Source organism: Ictalurus punctatus, chromosome 21 (genome assembly GCF_001660625.3).
Source record: "Ictalurus punctatus breed USDA103 chromosome 21, Coco_2.0, whole genome shotgun sequence".
Taxonomy (NCBI): Eukaryota; Metazoa; Chordata; class Actinopteri; order Siluriformes; family Ictaluridae; genus Ictalurus; species Ictalurus punctatus.
Genome location: NC_030436.2, coordinates 16,060,577 through 16,079,304, shown reverse-complemented (window position 1 = coordinate 16,079,304; position 18,728 = coordinate 16,060,577). Strand labels below are relative to the sequence as shown.

Genomic DNA, 18,728 nt, shown 5'->3' with positions numbered 1-18,728 from the left:
GGGGGGGTGGGCGAGCAGCCAAGGCTAAGCACCAACACCAGGAAAGAAGAGCAAGCTAGGGGAGCTATATTTGTGTAGCACCTCAGTCAGCATGGGCTCAGTCTACCAGTACTTAGCAAATCAAAGAAAAGGGTCGAGCATGAAGAGAAATCAATGGGGGAGAGCGCAGTGCATTTATCAGCCGGATGCTGGGAGAGGGAGATGGGAGGCGTCCCGCCGCGGGGAGCCTGGCTTTCTGAACTTTACTAATTGGAGGAGGGGAGAAAGTCTAGGGGTGATGGATGGAGTGGAACTTCAATGTGATTGGGCTCTAATGGATGATATGGCTACACACGCTGACTGGTGCCCAAGGCTTCAGAATTACTCCACACGCACATACATATACATGCACACACACACACACACACACAGAGCTGAGTATTACTACACACTGTTTTAGGCATGAATCCTTGGCATTACTCAAAATGCAATCTTCCTTTAGAGCACACAGCTTTTAGTTCTTGCAAGCACTTTGTGTCCCTTATTTTGTTAGACTACTTAGTTTGTATTCTCTCTCTCTCTCTCTCTCTCTCTCTCTCTCTCTCTCTCTCTCTCTCTCTCTCTCTCTCTGTGTGTATTTTCCACACTCTATTCTCCGTGGCGTCTATCTCATTATGGTGATGCTGTTTCTGCAGGGACTGTAAATGAAGTGTTAATCTCTTCCCTCATCAATCCGCGTGCCTCCGTGAGCCCCGGCCCACTCCCCCTCTCACTCCTGCAATTCTGATGACTGGCACTTTTGCTTGTTTTAAGCAAGAAGAGTTTGGCTAAATTGAATTTTAATGGATCGCGCTTCCCAAGCGAGAGGCGCAATCCATTATTCGACGGCCGTGATTCCGCCAGCCGCTGCTTTTGATTTATGGAGAGACGGACGCGGGGGGTCAAAGGTCAAACGGATGGTGCAGAGAGCGTAGCATCTGTATTTTGGAGTCTTTTAGCAAAAGGTAAAGGGGGAGTATACTGGATTAAAAAGGACTGCTCCTGAGAAATACTCAGGAGCACACTAGGAGGTTGTTTGGTGTGTTTTTTTTTTTTTCTTTCTTTCTTCCTTCTTCTTTCCCCGAGCTCTTCTGACTGCAGATGCAGCGTGTGGTTGGATAAACAGCGCATCTCCCTGACTGGAAGCAAGCCTTATCTTTTTTCCTTCAAAGGCCATGCTTTACATGTCCGTTCCACTGCCTGACAAGCCTCGACTGAAATCTGATAAACATCAGATTGTAAACACAATGTCCGATGATATCAAGGGCATGACGTCGTTTGGTAGCTGAAAGTCTGTTACTGGGGGAAAAAAAAAAACCAACATGGCTAATAAAGATCATACATTGACGTCCTCGTGGCAGATAAACAAAATAACTCGCTGTTTGTAGTTTGATTAAAAAGAGCAGAATGACATGATGATCTAATGCGTAAGGAATAAAGTTTCCAATTTCAACACTTTCTTTTTAAATGTTAACACTGCTAAGTTCAAGTTTAACGGTGTTAACTAATTAAAAGAAGAAGGGAAAAAAAAAAACAACATAAAATGTGTCCGTGAGGTGTTGAACCGCCGGAACACCTTCAGTGCACCTTCGCACTTCGCACAGTAGTGTTTTACTACACTACTGTATCATCAGATTGTTTTATTTATTTATTTTTTTATCAGTGTTAATGTCCAAGAGCAATGGTAGTCGTGTCAGTTGGATAAACCATTTACAAGAGCACCACCTCAGTTTCAAATGAATAATGTCTACAGTTCCCTGCTAATGGATCTCACAAAGCAAACATCTAACACGGCGCATGCCTCGCTGTACTATCTGGTTTCCACACCACGTCTCTACGAGCGCCCGGTTATTATTCATGCGTAGCATCGTCTTCAAGAAATTCGGTTGGATTTTCTGGGTGGAAATTGGTCCTTGATGTAATTCTCCAGTCTAAAAGGTGCTCGTGTGGTAAGAGGAGGTCAGCAGCCTCAGGCTCGGACTGGCCATAACACCTCTAAGCTCCTCTGTCAGGGTTTAGAGATCGTGTAGCGCTTAATGATCTTGCTTTGTTTAGAGCACAGGCGTAATTAACACAGTGACTCTGAGACCACCTGTGCAGCCCAGAGTTGCCCGAGTTGATCACCTTACCCAGCACCGAAGGTCCAGACTAATTAAAAGAGGAGGAGAGAGAAGGAAAAACTGAGAGAGAGAGAGAGACCTTGACCTAGTGTTAACTCTGGGACAGGAGTAGCGTGACCAAAGGAGAAGAAAAAAAGCGGATAGTGAGATCCCAGATATTGAAAAGCGACAGACTTGGCTAGAATGACAAAGTGTCTGATTGATGAATTAATGTCGGTTGTCTCTAGTGAATGGGCTAGTCGTCGAATAAAAAGATAGCTATTTCTCAGCTCAACACTGAAAGCAGCGGGGCCAGTCGCCCAAGATGAACGTAATTTGGGTCGTGATTCTCACACTGAGAATACATCCAAGATCGAGACGTCTGAACGAGCGAGATCAAAAAGAATGTACAATAAAGTGTTGACTCGAGTTAACAACAAACTTGAGCCACAAAAAGGCAGATTTAATCTGCATTTAAATACGTTGAACTAGTTTTATTGTCATTGTTGGACACAACGAAATTGTGGTTGTGTGTAGTACAGAACGAGGAACGGTGTACGTACGTACAGGTAAGTATATAGTTTAAACTTATCTCTACATTGAAGGTGTCATTTGGTGCAACTGTTAATCTTTTAAACTATTAATGTACATTTAAACTAGGCCACTTCTGATCTGGTGCAACTGGCTGCAAGGGTATGGATAACGTCTAGACGTGGAGCATAGAGAGCTAATAATAATAATAATAATAATACTGCAGCGAGACTATGGGATTTTGGGGGGGGGATAAACGGTCCCAGGTTAATCCGGGTAATCACTGAACTTCTGTGTTTTCGGACTTGATAAACACTGATAATCATTTGGGAGATGGTGTCTCTGTTTGCATTCGTTTGTGTATTATTAAACCAATTTATTTTTAGTCTGCCTTTTTATATATAAGCCCAATTTTCTCCCGATTTAGTCGCCGCAGATTCCCACACCATTATCTCCATCTCCCCTGGCGCACAACTTTTTCTATTAAAAAAAATAAAGTTTACCTTATACGGCGGCCCAATCCAGATCAGAATGCATTTTCGATCGCTGCGGATCGCCGAAATTTCATTTCTGGTCCTAACCAAAGGAAGGTGCATAAAAAGCAATCAGCCAATCATGAGCCATATTATTAGCTTGGCACAAGCAGGAAAGCTTTGCATCTGTTAAATGCTGCAGGACATTACAGGCGGCAGCTGTTCGCTCTGGTTTGGGCAGAACCGTCTGTATTCACACAGCGTCCCGAGCTAAATGCACCGTTTCTGGATCAGGGCTTTTTACGTCAGCATTTGTTAATGAAGTCCCAGGTGGCCGGTCGAAAAAATGTTCTCCGCAGGCCTGTTCACGAGCTTCTTCTGTTTATGCGCTATGTGCTACCCAGTCTTCCATCAAACACAGAACAGAAGCCCGTATACATCATGGCTGAAAGCAAAGCAGTCGTTTTAAATGAGTCTCATTTTAGATAACGGCTCACGTTACAGTGTGCTGGAGTAAAATATATATATATATATATATATATATATATATATATATATATATATATATATATATATATATTTTACTGAAGTGTTTAGCCCAAGCTACTCCAGTTGGAATTAATTAGGAATATATGTCACGAATGTGCACAAAATCGCTAATAATATCAAGGTGAGGGGGAAAATCAGTGTAGTTTGCAAAAAAATTCACCCTGTTTGAATTAGTTTGGTAAGAGACATCAGATTATTTTTAGCTTGCTAATGAAGAATTATGTATTATTAGCACGTTCTGTCAGTAGCTGTTTGTATCTGTGAATTCGTTGTTGCTGTTTTTCGACCCAGCTGAATAACCGAGCTCTTTTGTTTTTGTTTGTTTGTTTGTTTGTTTTTAAACAAACTAGCTTTTTAAAATATCCTTCAAATCAGTTACCAGTGCTTACGATGATGCGCTCATCTGGGCTGAATTAGAAACTTTATCGGGCCATGCGTTGATGAGTCGAGTTTATTACAGAAACGACTAGCTAGCTTGTTTATTCTCCTTCTGGTTCTGTCTTCTGTCACGTGACCGCGGTTTATCTTAGTGCACCATGAGCAAAACGAGTCGAACGTATAACAAGCTGTCGAAGGTCAGCTACAGATGGAGGGGAATATTCCGCCAAGATGTTTAATACACACTTGATCTCCGTGTTGTAGGACCTTCCCTCTAGCTAAGAAGGACAAACAGACTAAGTGCAGATGTTGCGAGACGCTGATTGCTTTGAGGGCTGTTAATCGAGCGGAGAGTAGTGTAGCATTCATTATCTGATTACAGCAGAACCCCGCCTCCTCCGTCTTCGCCCACTAGAATTAACTCAAATGGAGTGTTATCTATTTTCAAACTGTGTATTAGTAGGAAGCAGGCGTTGCCGGTGGTCAGGTCGGGTCAGAAATGACACATCTGAATGCACACGTGAAATTGGCGCGTGCCCCTCCCCTGAACCCACCTGTACTTTATAAGTGTATTTTGGGCTGGTCTTGATCGTACAGTTAATTGCTTTTTCATTCGTTACTGTGGCTTTCAGAAAGGAAGGGGAGCATGTAATGCGGTCTCGTCCAAGTGTGTCCATCTAAGCAGCAGACCAGTCACTGAGATTAGTACTTGCGCGATCCATCTTAGTTAGTCAAGATAAGATTGATTAAAATGCTTTTATTAGGTGTGAAATAGAAAGAGTGTGTTTGGAGATGATGGATCGTTTCGTTAGCAACTGATTGTGTTCACGCTGTGCCTTATGATCGATTCATGAAGTTTTACTGGACCCAGTCGATTTGTTTGTGGCATCACGCTGTCATAACTCATTTGCGAAAAAGCGGAGAAAATTCTCAGACGTTCGATTTCTCGGACGCCACGCGGGCCGTCGTTGATCTCGGAATCTTAGGCCGCGTCCGGAATCGCGTACTACCCTACTACACGGTATGCGAAAATATATATGTCCCGGTGGACACTACACGAGTCAAAAATTCCCACAGTGCAACGGGACCGACGCTTCCGAGCTCAGAAAAACAACCTTAGTTAAACAGGACTTGTTTAACAATACCCGAATAAATTGTGAACTTCTTGAAGGTTTAAACAAGAAAACTCCATCATATGATCTCCATCATGCCTTAGCCGGCCACGCTAACGTCAACGAATTTACCTCAGCCTGTTAACCCCGCCCACATTACATTGTTAATCAGTTAACTTTCCTGATGGGCATTTTTCCATTAGTGCGGTTGCTTTAATCCGGTGGTCCCTTTAAAATTGTAGCGTTTCTGATGACGGCGAAGGTCACGTGACAATGCCAGCAAGGCGGATGTAGTATGTCCGGGATCGTATTCATACTACACACAAGTACTGATCCGTACGTACCGTTTCAATGGTCGAGCGATGAGTACTTTCAGAGTACGCGATTTCGGACGCAGCCTGTGAATCCTAGCCCCATAGCAAATATCTGCTCACGTTATCTTGAACATCACCCTTTATTGACTCCAGTGTTCAGGTAACTGACCTTTATTGACCCCTGAAACGATTAGGGTCAGCGTATTCCTCGCCCATCTTCATTATGCTGTCCAGCTCCTTATCATCAAGCCATGCCGTGTTGCGTAGAAGCTCTCGCGATCTACAGCAAAGCCAGCAAATTCCATCAGATCATTATCTTTATCAATATCTTCAAAACGAGTGCACAGTTTCAGGCCGTTGCTGGTGGCGTGGGAGGAAAAGCGTGTCTCTGAGACAGAAAGCCGTTGTTCAGTAAAGGAAGTTTTGCCGACAGGGCTACGATTTCTGGATATTTATTGCACTTTTTTCTTTCTTTTTTTTCTTTCTTTCTTTTTTTTTAATTCGCCGAACGTTTCGTTGTTTTTGTTTTGCCGCTATAACTCGGTTAAGCCCGTTTGAAGTGTTGCTAGAATTAGATTTCTTCTTATTTTGCTCAAGGGGCTTTCATTATCTTTTATTTATCTCCGGAAAAGAGAAACCCCAGGACAGCAGCGAATAATGAAAAAATCGAATGCAGGCATATGCGCGGTCACGTAAGGTTGACAGATATTAGTATATTTAAATTTGTAAGGATTTACTTATAATGAATTTGCCTGACCGTCTTGAGCGCTGTGTAACGGTTATTGCGCACTCGCGTGGTAGAGTAGCTCTTGAATTAGGATTCGGTCACGTTCGCGTTTAATGTGCTGCTTAGCCAGATGTTTAAGGGGAACTCTCGGATTATTTTGATGCGTTATAATCACGCACGAGCTTAACGTCTACATCTGTACAAACGATGAGGTTGGGTCAAGTCATTTTGATCAATATTCTATTCATTTGCCTGCGCAGAGAGATGAAGTCGGATGCCTCGGTGACTACGATGCACTGCAGTGAAAGCCGTCGTCGGATAAACAATGCAGATAAAGTCTCACACGATAAAGCACGTTGCAATACAGACTCCATTTTGTGTCCCGATTATATATAAACGATCTGTTCACAGCGATTTGAGCCGGGCAGGATGATTCGAGGTGATCGTTATTCTCCGGCAACTGTTTCTAACTAACAGCTGTGTCTTGTGTTAGTATTGTGTGCTTTTATTACTTTAGATGTAGCATATTAGTACAGAATAGTAGGTTACTATAGGTGGGCTTTGCAGTAGTCCAAGTCCATTGTAGGACCTGTACACCTACTCATTTATTCAGTTATCTTTTATCAGCCAATCACGTGGCAGCAGTGAGACAGGTCTTGATGAGAGAGGTCGGAGGAGAACGGCCAGACGGTAACTCGGAGGACCGCTCTTTACAACCGCGCCGAGCAGAAAAGCATCTCCGAACGCGCAACACATCAAACCTTGAGGCGAGACCACATGGGGTAACGTGTGAAACAGGAGTCTGAGGCTCCAGGGGACACACCCGAATCCAGCAGGAGTGCAGTGTTCGTACGGGTATCTTTACAGGTATAATGAAAGGAGAAAGCATTTTTGAAGAAAGGTTTAAAGCAGTAGAACTGGCATTCAGTAGAAAGTGCAGTGTATTAACACTAAGTAGCTGTTATAAATTTGAAGCATTTAGTATCATGCACAAAATAACTGCTTTAAAGAGGCAAACTATGAACTGTTACTTGTTTACACACACACACACACACACACACACACACACAGAGATGCTGAATGCTGACATGAGGTTTAAGTAGATAAATGGCACCTTTTCTACTTTCTGAAAGCAGAAATCTATTTGGAAGATGAGCTTAATGAGTCCTCTCCCCATCATGTAGCTAAAATAACAGCAATACTGAGGGGGGGAGGGGGGGGGGGGTGTGTGGGAAGGTTGGGAGTTGAGGGTTTTTTTTCCGTTTGGTTTCTTTTTTTTTTTTTTAAGAGAGTACCATTAACGTCTTCCTTTTTGTTCTCCGTAAGTGGAAGTTGTTTACCATCTGATTTTCTAAAAGATTGCCGTTATTAATGATGATTACATAATTAGTTTGGAGTGTTACCTAGAGGATTTGTTAATGTGTTTAAAGTTTGCTCTTTGCGTTTGCCGGAGTTCCTCTGAGGCACCGTGAGTTGCAAAAGAGGATGTTATCTAGTGTGTGTGTGTGTGTGTGTGTGTGTGTGGTGGAGGGTGGAGGATAGAGGGAGTGTTGCTTATCTGATGGTCAGAAAGCATCGGTCTCTGTGGAGCAGAGGGTGTATCAGTGTGAGAGGGACAGGCGAGATGAGTGTCTGAGGTGGGAAGAGTGTGTGTGTGTGTTTGTGTCTGCCTGTCTGTCTGCCTGTCTGTCTACCTGCCTGTCTGTCTGCCTGTCTGTCTGTCTGTCTCAAATTGGATTTAGGGTTGTGTGCTTGTCATATTTATGCAAAAGTATGTAAGTTTAAAATGCCTTGTGTCATTCTTTCATTTGTGTGTGTGTGGTGGGGTGTGGAGGTGCATGTAGGTGGTCGGTGGAGGATAGAAATATCTGACAGTTTTGACTTTGTGGGGACATTTGGCTTTATAATAATAATAATAATAATAATAATAATAATAATAAAAGCTTTGTTTCCTTCATTCAGTGGAAAGTTTCCACAAGGGTACTAAGACTGTGTGTGTGTGTGTGTGTGTGTGTGTGTGTGTGTGAGAGAGAGAGAGAGAGTGAATGATCTGATGTGCGACAGCTGTGAAATGTGCTCTGACAGTGTGTGGAGCTTCAGCCAGTCCTGTCAACGCTCACTCTGAAGAGGTCCAAACCCACAATTCATACGCACGCACACACACACACACACACACACACACACACACACACACATGCCGTCTCTAATTAACACAGAATGACACTGCATGAGACCGGCTATTTTTAGCTCATCCACCTCCGCTCTTCAGACAACAAACCGCTAACGCCATGTAGCACCCGTCATAGCCGAGGTGATCGTAGCGAGAGCGACAGCAGGGGTGACGGTGCTGCGGGACGAGACACGTTTATTCTCTGATTTCTCTGACATTCCTTAAGGATCCGGATGTGTTGAGGCTACAGGTGTTCGTGCTACATCGCTCGTAAAATATCTAAATGCACTTCGTACTGACACACACACGTTGTTAGAAAGACGCTCAAGTCAGCAGAACATGACCTTCGGTTCTTTGGATTGTGTTTTACTGTACACTAAAATGCGTTTCCAGCAGAAATTTTCTTCCAAAAAGTGCTGATAGCTATCTTATATATTTGTTTTGCATTGTTTTTTTTTATTGCTCTTAGAATCATATTGTTTTATCTAGCGGATGCTTTTATCCAAAGTCCAGGAGATGACGGTTTACGGATGTACACAGAAGTTTTTAAGTGTCTTCAGCAATACAAAAAAAAATGGTTTTGTTACAAAAATACAGCATACATAATGCTAATGATGTAATGTCCTACTCTGTGGGCTTTAGATGAATGAATGATGATATTTTCACGCAGTACATTTGAATAAATAATAAATTCATTAATAACTTTTAAACATTTCAGGCTCATTATTCTATCATTGAAAACCTACAGCTTAAAATACAGAGCGATGTGTTATTCCGTTTTCTTTGGGGTAAAGAACTCACTCGAACTATAGACCCTGATGATCTGTGAGCAGTGTTTATTTCGATTATAGCTTAGTGTCACTGTGTACGGAATGAAACGCGTGGGGCATGCTGTTATAGGAGAATAATCAGTGATGAAGTGGAGTTCGTGTTAGAATGGCCGGACATCCCATAAAAGGAGTGTTTTATTCGTCTTATACCAATTCGAACTCATTTTTATCAGTTGAAGAATGACACGGTGTACGTCTTATCCGTTTACAGTTCCGTTAAATGCGGTGAAATGACCGCTAGAGTAGCTATCAAGAGTCGTCCCCTCACTCTTTTTTTTTCTCTCTCTCTCTCTCTGGATCGTAATAAGATAATGTAGCGTGTTCTGTCACTGAGAAACGGTCTGTCTCATGATGATTAAGTCACGCTATTGTAAAAGTTCCAGCTTTACCTCTGGGTGTTGTACATTAATGCTAAATGAAGCTCTCGTCCCAGAAAGCTTCATATCGACGAATGTTTTGTAAATCTGTTTACACGGATCAAGTCAGTGAGTGAGTTGCTACTAGAAACGTTAACGTATTTCAAAAAACACGACCATCCCGGCTACAACAGATCCAACATTGCGTCGTCTCATCGCGTACTACGGTAACGTCCCTCGCCCGTGAATCGTACACCGGCGATACATGTTTGTATTTTAAAAATCCCAGTTTAGAGAGCGAGAGAGATTCTCGCTGCTTAGTAATGATTTGAAATCGTGCCAGTCACCGGGTCTGCGTCTGCGGCGCCGCTTGATTCGGAATATTTTTGGTCACATTGTTTGTGATGTGCGTAATGGGCATCATGCTGCTCGTGTCCTTGGTGATGACGGTGATGTGCTCGTAAACCTCTGTCTCCCAGCATGCGCCTGCTTCGGTGTCTTTGATCCCATCACCAGCGTGGCCGTGTAGGCTGCTTGAGTCATTAGGCTGAATTATTGATGTAATCAGAGTAAGTGGGGCTGGTATTTGAGGCAAAGCACCACTTATATAAAACTGCATGAATAGTAGTAGTGAGGGTTTTGGGTCTCGAGCGTGCAATAGGCTTCGTATTCAGAATAAAATGTTCTGTTCTGCCAAGCACCTCTCATTTGCACGGTTTGACGTTTTTCTGCCATGATTTTTAGTTACCAGTTTATTTGTCTGTTTGTTTTAGTGCCGATGACAGTGCTGCATATGAGTAAGACAGATGTTTTGGTTAGAAAATCCTGCAAAATGTCTTTTTTTTTAAATACCGTTGTACTGAGATAATTTACTACATCTGTTACCGTTGTTGTTGTTGTTTTTCTGTGCGTGTTTTTTTGTTAATAGTATGTTTACTGTTTCTAGTAAAGATGTGTGAGGATTTTAATCCTGTGCCTAATCCTCTCACTTTTATATATATATTTTGGCTCCGCCCACTCACTTTTATAGAAACACTGTCTCCGCCTACTTACTTTTATAGAACAGGTGACTCCGCCTACCCGTTTTTATAGAAACCTTGGCTCCGCCCACTCGTTTTTTTGAAGCTGGCTCTATTTGTCGCCACATACAGTACTATACTCGGTCCCTGAATTTAAAAAACAAAACCAAAACACTGTTACTGTTCCAAAACTATTAAGAGGGTGTTTCTGTTGAACAAATGGATTTAAGGCCATTACATTTACTTGCAACATTCAGGCTCCTTACTTTTAGGGTTTAACGAGGCAAACACGAATCAAATTTGCCTAAAGGGAAAAAAAAAAAGTTTCTATTTTAACACTACTAATAGTACGAGAACGTGAAGGTTTGAAACTGTTGCTCCTGGAGGCGTTTTAATTTGTTGCTGTAATTTTGTCCAGGTAGGGAAAAAAATGACCCACGTGTGCAACTTTGTCCCAGTGCACACATCTAGCTTCTAGTAAAAGTGAACAGAAAGCCCTTACTGACTGAGTAATGGCTACAAATGCACTACTTAACTGTACAATGTTTCTACATCGAAGCATTTCTCTTGGTTCCAGCTATCACACCATGCACTACCCTCTCTCTCTCTCTCTCTCTCTCTCTCTCTCTCTCTCTCTCTCTCTCTCTCTCTCTCTGTGCACTGGATCAGTGTGTCCATCAGATTAGGGCACTTTTTTATATTTATTCATTTATTTATTTATTTGCTGCACGAAGAAACTGCTACAAAAGCTCCATTCTGTCAATGGACCCAGCGCCAGAGGCCTAATGGATGGAGCTGCAATAAATCCTGCAGATCTCCACACTGAGTGCACTGCTACCCACCTGCTGCTCACACTCGCTCGATCTCCCTCTCTCTCTTTTCCTCACTTTCTCTCTCTCTCTGGATCAAGTGACAGTTCGGTCACACGGCCAAGAGTCTGCGCTAAAGCGGGCACAGCCGAACAGGACTCTCTCTGCGTTTCTGCCAAACTGTTTTGCAAACAGTGCCACTTCTTTAAGATGTAACGTCGGAGTCTGTTAGACTGTAGTGTGTCGCTTGCGAGAGGGTGTGAGATAAAGAAAACGAAGTGCAGGCCCCACAACACAAAGAAAGCAAGAAGGTCCAAAGCAAAAGTAATTAGGAAATAAGGCTCGGACACTGAAAGGATGGCTCAAACAGTTGAGTTGGTTAAGTAGAGTGATGGAGAGAAAAAAACAGGAAACAAGTGACTCCGCCCACTCTTTTTTTTTCTTTCTTTTTTTTTTTTTTTACTCCACCCATTCGTTTTGTTTTTGTTTGTTTGTTTTGTTCACTAATCTCGATCGGAAACCGCCAGACACCGGGCTCAAGACACCGGCTGCGGTAATTCATCAATAACCAGAGAGTGCTCCAGACTAGGAAACGGGATAAAGACAAGACGAGACCTGTTATCTACGGAGAGCGTGGTGAATTAAGGGTATTCTGATCCTGCTTCTTGAGTCCTGAAACAAAATGGCAAAAGTACTGAAATGATTCACTATAGACTGAATAAATATGGAGGATGACGAGAGAGAGAGAGAGAGAGCGCGAGAGAGAGAGACTGTTACCACAAGTAGGAAGCAAGGAATCAATCAGGATTGAGAGAGCATTACTGAGAACTGGAAGCTGTGATCAAGAATGGAAAGTAAGGTACAAAGTAAACTAATGGAAGGCACAGATTATCAGAATCAGTAATCAGAAACTACTGCACCATCACACCCCTCAACTTTTCACCAAGAAGGATGAAACAGGAAGGAGCATTTGTCTTAAATGTAGCAGCAACAATGACCACGATAAATCACAATGACGATAAAAACAATGATGGGGTATTATACAAGCTGACAGTTTATCCCCCATCCATTCATTCTTCCTTCCTTCCTTCCTTCCTTTTTACTGCCTCTTCATTACCAGAACGCCTTTGTACCGCATGGCGGTATCCGCCTCGGCCACACGTCTCCGAAGCGCTCCGTAAAGAAACTTCCACACGAACAGCTGCTTGCTGTTGTCGCAAATTGCACCATGGCCTCTCCCTCTTTCCTGTCGATTGGGGGCAGCTTCAGGGTCGCCAGCCTGTGTGCAGCTGAGAGAATGCCGCTAATTGAGAGAGAAGCAGATTATCCCTCAGGCACGAGCATGGCATGAAGGTGTTTCGCATTTGCACTGTTAATATTTGCTGTGTTAAAAAGCACGAGCTCTCTCCGAAGACTTGCACAGAGCCGGACGTGCAAAATCACACGACAAAACAAGCAGACGGCTATAAAAGTACTTTTTCTCCTTCGGTCCTCACGTGTTCGGGTGAGGGCGTGATGGGACGTGCGGATATTTTTAGGAGGAGACAGGGTGAGGGATCATGTGATGCTGTGAGAAGGAGTCAGAAGGTCTTGTTTTCTCCTCAGTGTTCAGCTTTGTAGAGCGTTGCAGCCAACTTTCTCTACGTGTGTTTGTGTTAAGGAAAGGGTTGGGATTTAAATACGATGCCGAGTCAAATGAATTGTGACTCTTATTAGAGAAACGGGCTTTTTTTTTAAATTTTATTTTATTTATAAGGAATCCGGACAACTTTGAGATTGTGTAGAAGGTTTTCATTTGACCCAACCTCATATATAAGCATTCGAATCAGTCTTGGCTCGGGAATTCTAATACAATCGAATCTTTCGAGGTTAATACCATATTAATACAAAACTTAACAACACCTACCTTCACAGTCTTGTTTATTTCATTTCTGTACAAAACGACCTTTTAAAATCGGACGCTTCACGTGTAGTTAATGAAGGAGCGGTCAGGATCCGGAAGAAAGTCTTATTGGAAAAAATTTAATTCTCCTTCCTGTGTTGCATTCCACTAGTAAACCTAACTGGAGCATATTTCAGTGTTTTCTGTAATACGGCGTGTACTGCTGCGGTCCGTCTGTAACCGCGCGTGCGGTACATGACGTACCCGTGCAGTTCAGTTTAGAGCCGTAGTGGAAACACTAATTCTGAAGTGGGTCTGTAAACACTGTGTGTTCCTCGACATGTTCTTCGGTTCGAGTGTCGCAGCGTTACGTCTGCAAAGTTCAGTCCGTCCCTGCTGCTGCGTGTTCACGAATCCCTCCGAGGGCCCTGCGAGTGGAAATGTTAGATGTTAGACATTGAGTAAAATGCCACTGCTTTCGAGATGTGCCCTGCTCCTATTCTTTCAGATCAGATGTGAAGGAGGAGTAGAAGGAGAGAGAAGGACTAACTTTCTCATGGGACACCTGACGGTTTATGTCTCTCCCATTAACTCTGTCTCGTCTCGTCTCGTCTCCAGAGCTCGCGCTCTCTCTCTCTCTCTCTCTCTCTCTCTCTCTCTCTCTCTCTCTCTCTCTCTCCGGATTGCGGTCCAGATTGGGTTTGCGTTTGCACTTTCTCTAACCGTGTTACAGGAGCATTAACGCAGGGAGCGATCTCTTAGCACACAGTTCCTCGGTGCATTCATTACACACTCGGCCTGCCTCAGTTCAGAGCTCCCAGTCTCTCCGGATCTAACCCGGGCCCGTCCAATCGATACGCCCATGGCTATATCCGGGCCGAAAGGAGACGAGAGACGGCTCCTAATTCGATGAAGGCGGCATTAGGGCTTGGCCCGGATGCGCGGGAGGCTCGGGTAATTGCAGACAAATTCATCTTAAAGGCTAGAGAGCTGAGGATTGCTTTCAATTAAGCTTGCACTTTCGAGGGAGGCAGACGTACAGGGCGAGTCCCGTTACACTCCGGGGTTCACCCGCTGCTCAGAGTGTTTGCATGAAGTGAAGGTGACTCCAAAGTCAGGTCACGGCGTCTGTCTGTATGATGTGATGTGCTTTCAAGCAGACTTTATTTATTTATTTATTTATTTATTTTTCATAACACAGACCATAAACTATTCAAAGAGCAGCCACATTAGGCTTTAACACCAGATTTATCTTTTTGGAGCATTTAATTCCTGAGCCTTTGATCCACAACCACTCATATTGTGTTCATAATTCTGATGTATATATGAATCGCATATTATACCGCAGCACTGTTGAATACTTGATTCTGTTTGGGTCATAAGGAGTTCATTATCTTTCTCATTTCTAAGAGAAGCTCTAGCACTAGTTCAAGCCACAGGGGTTATATTCATGCGCATGTTCTAGTACGTTATCGTTTCTATAGTAACAGGGACGCAGTATGTCAGACGCTCCACATGAACAGATTATTTATTAATTTTTTTATATGTCTGTAATTGTTCATGAAATGTATATTTATTACATTTATGGAAGGAGTCTCCGGCGTTGGTGCTTTGTAACAGTCAAATTTTCAAACACGGGACAGAAGGATTTGTTTGTTTTAAAAAATCGTATTAATTTGAATTTCATATCAAGTTAAACGTAACCATTAATGGATAAAAAATATGATGTTCTGTGATACGTTTTGTTTTATTATTATTATTGTAATCATTCTTTGGAAATCGCTGTGGTACTCATGTCATTGATTATTTTCTTCTAACAGCGCAGCCCTTAAGCTTTAAGATGAAATCCATTTCGTTCAATTGAATTAACTCTGTAACTTTAATACAGTGTAGGGATGAAACAGTTACCGGTCTCACTGTAAAATTCCCCGACGGTTAGTATTACCGTGTCACGTTTAATTATCATTAAAACGGCGCGCGATTATCGTGATTTGTAAAACTCGCGGTAAAAGCCGTCCACACACACACCCAGCATGCGTCTGACGCAGGCGCAGCATGCAACATTGATTTTCTGAGCGTGAAAACGGACGCTACAATTAAAAACCGACCGCGTCTGCTCAGTTCAGCACGAGCGGAATGAGTCGGAGTCGCAGTACGGATCAGCGGGAGACAGATTTCATTTATCACGTGGCGAAAGTGAGGCGAGCTGACTGACAGGAAGCGTGTACGAGCTGACTGACAAGACGATGGAGGAAGATTTGGTTTACTAAAAGCGAGTTTGTCATTGTACTGTTTTGTTGTTGTTTTCATTAAGAATAATAATGGCGCGAATCGCCGCTAATTCAGAAGCGGAAGTGAAATCCGCACGGCCGCACGGGCATTCCTAAGCGATTTAAAAGCGAGGGGGGAAAACAGGAAAAAGCGCCAACGAAGCACCAAAGCAATTTTCTTCTGGCGAGCTCTGCAGACAGGGTTACCATCTTCTATTAAGTTTCCCTCAGCGTTTTTATCAAATCCAAGATACGACCACACTTCGGATTTGGTCTCCTTGGAAGGTCGGGAATTCTCCCGAGCGCCGTCACTGCCTTCCGCCGTGTTCTCTAACTGAACTAAATGATCGCGGCGAGCCTAGTGACAACCGTCCATCACTTTATAGTCAAATATAAAACCCGTTTAAATGATTTCAGTGTGTAGCAGTACTTTTTGCACATTTTAACAACACCGTGATGATACTGATAACCGTGATATGAAATTTTCATACCGCTACATCTCTAATACAGTGATGATCGCCTTTAAAAATCGAAATAAAGTCTCCATGTACCTCACAGACCCCACGCTGAGAACCATATGTATCGTGAATTTAAACTTTATATATTTATTTTTGTATTTTAAGTGAGATAAAAGACGCATTTGCAGACAAGCACGCTTTAGGGTTCCTAAGATACAATGGCAGAGATGTCTCTCACACACTGGCTGTCTCTCTGGGGATTATAGAACTGTCAGAAATCGTTGGCAGGTTGTCGTGAATGGTAAAAAGACAGTATCATGCGAAGGTTTTTGATTGAATTGTCTCGAATTTGAAGTGATGGCTTAATCGATATATTTCAAGCCCCGCAGGTCTTTGAGGCAGAGTCGAGACAGGCAGACAGATGAAAATACTCCCAGTTTGTCTGCTGTTTTGACTGACGCTGCTGTAACACTGAAAGCTTTTTGATTTATTTATTTCATTTTATTATTTATTTATTTATGTTGTTTTTGAGAAGTGAGATATGACATGCGATTGATTTCCTGTCTGTCTCCTCATTTAGGGGCATATGGACCCGAGACGGGATGGGCGTCGGCCTATCCGGAGTGCCAAGAGAGGAACCAATCGCCGATCAATATAGCTGACCAGGATACCAGGGTCTCCATGGAGTACCAGGAGCTCATCCTGGACGGCTTTGAAGCGGAGTCGTCCAACAAGACGTCAATGAAGAACACCGGCAAAACCGGCAAGTTATACTCCATTCATTGTGTGTGTGTGTGTGTGTGTGTGTGTGTGTGTGTGAGAGAGAGAGAGAGAGAGAGAGAGAGAATGTGAATGTGTTTATCGCTATAGTTCTTTTCCTCCAGTCTGCTAGCTATGACTAATACAGTAGAGCAGAGACATGAAGTGAAAGCGGGCCACAGGTGTGTGTTCATGTGTTTTCCATCGTTGACGCCTGTCTTTTCACCAACAAGCACAAAGCCACACAACTTCATCAACATCCGACTCTCCGTCTAGGTTCCAGCTACAGCCATGGATCATTACACTCCACTTACACACACACACACACACACACACACGCACGCACGCGCGCACGTTCCGCTCCTTCGTAACGGCTCCTCAGCATAATTTATGCAGAGTAAGATAAATGGCCTGGAGTTCTCTTATGAATAATGGAGATACACTCAGCTATATATAAAAGGTTCACCTGAGTATATTTTCAGCCTGAGAGCTGGATTCGGTCCGTACAAGAGAACACCTGCAGGAAAAAAAAACAAAACACAACGCAGTCTTAAACCTTACCAAATGCAGAAATTGACAGTCATATGGAGGATTACTTCCTGAAGGCTTGCTTTAAAACCGAGGTTTTAAAATTCCGAGTCTGATTGTTGGCTAACAGGAGCTGGAGTAACGAAATTCCATGGATAGGAGTGTTCCCACACATTATTACACATTAAAGTGTGTGTGTGTGTGTGTGTGTGTGTGTGTGTGTGTGTGTGTGTGTGTGTGAGAGAGAGAGAGAGAGAGACAGACGGAGAGAGAGAGACGGAGAGAGTGAGAGACGGAGAGAGAGAGGAAGAACACTGGCACTCCGGCACAGCAAGGCTGCTGAAAAGTGTAGGAGGCAGCAGTAGCTCAATGGACCAGAAGGTTCTAAGTTCAAACCCCAAGGCTGCCAGAGAGACAGTTTTGGGACCGGTGTTTGAATTCTAAGGGATCTTAAGAGTGCCAAGATACTCCAGTACCAGCCAGTGTGCTTTAATTATCTTCAAACTCACACCGAGGCTCCATGGTGTTTTCATTTACTGTATATTAAATAAATAAATAAATAAATTAAAAAATCCCGGATATATTCAAGTAGACTAGACATCCGAAGGTCATATTTATTCACTTTAAATGTAAATGTAACGCTTTTTTGAATGTACGTACCGATGTATCGGCCGTCTAACATCAGACGCGACATCATCTGCCACAGCTGGAAGCTCTGAAAGGATAACACTGTAATGTCCATTTTTTCCACAAGCAGACTCGCATCCTACAGTGTTCTCCTTTAAGAGCTTCTAGCTGAGGCAGATAATGATTGGGATATATATATATATATATATAATATATCCCAATCATTATCTGCCTCAGCTAGAAGCTCTTAAAGGAGAACACTGTAGGATGCGAGTGTGTATATATATATATATATATATATATATATATATATATATATATGATATGGTTAGGTCCATAAGTATTTGGACAATGACACAATTTGTATTACATTTGCCTCTGTACACCACCAAAGTGGACCTGAAATGGAGCAATCAAGATGTGATTGAAGTGTAGACTTTGAGCTTTAATTCAAGGTATTTAACAAAAATATTACATCATCCGTTTACGTCCGTTTTTGCAGAGTTCCTCCATTTTCACAAGCTCAATATTTAAAATATAAAAAATATATAATATTGAAGATTCTGCACTACTTCTAGGTCCTCATTTAAATGTAAGCAGATTTGCGATATTGACCGTGTTAACTGCGTTGTACAAAAGGTCAGCTTTTCCTCGTGCCTAATCTCGTTCAGACGACACTCTTATTGATTTGCTCTAAAAAGGATCATAAGGTTTTGTGAAGTTGTGTTGAGTCCATGCCGGCTCGAGTGCACACTGTCCTTCAAGCAAAAAAGGGACAAAGCAAATACTGAAGAACAAAAACTCTGAAATTCATGTAGA

General features: G+C 42.8%; 1 protein-coding gene across 2 annotated transcripts in view; it reads left to right on the top strand.

Moving 5' to 3' along the window:
• Nucleotides 1–18,728, top strand: part of ptprga (protein tyrosine phosphatase receptor type Ga) — a 305,123-nt gene that overhangs the window by 166,498 nt on the left and 119,897 nt on the right. For both annotated transcript variants that reach the window (XM_017450210.3, XM_017450211.3), the window contains exon 3: nt 16,576–16,758. In XM_017450210.3, coding sequence (XP_017305699.2) covers nt 16,576–16,758 — 183 coding nt within the window. The remainder of the gene's footprint in view (nt 1–16,575; nt 16,759–18,728) is intronic.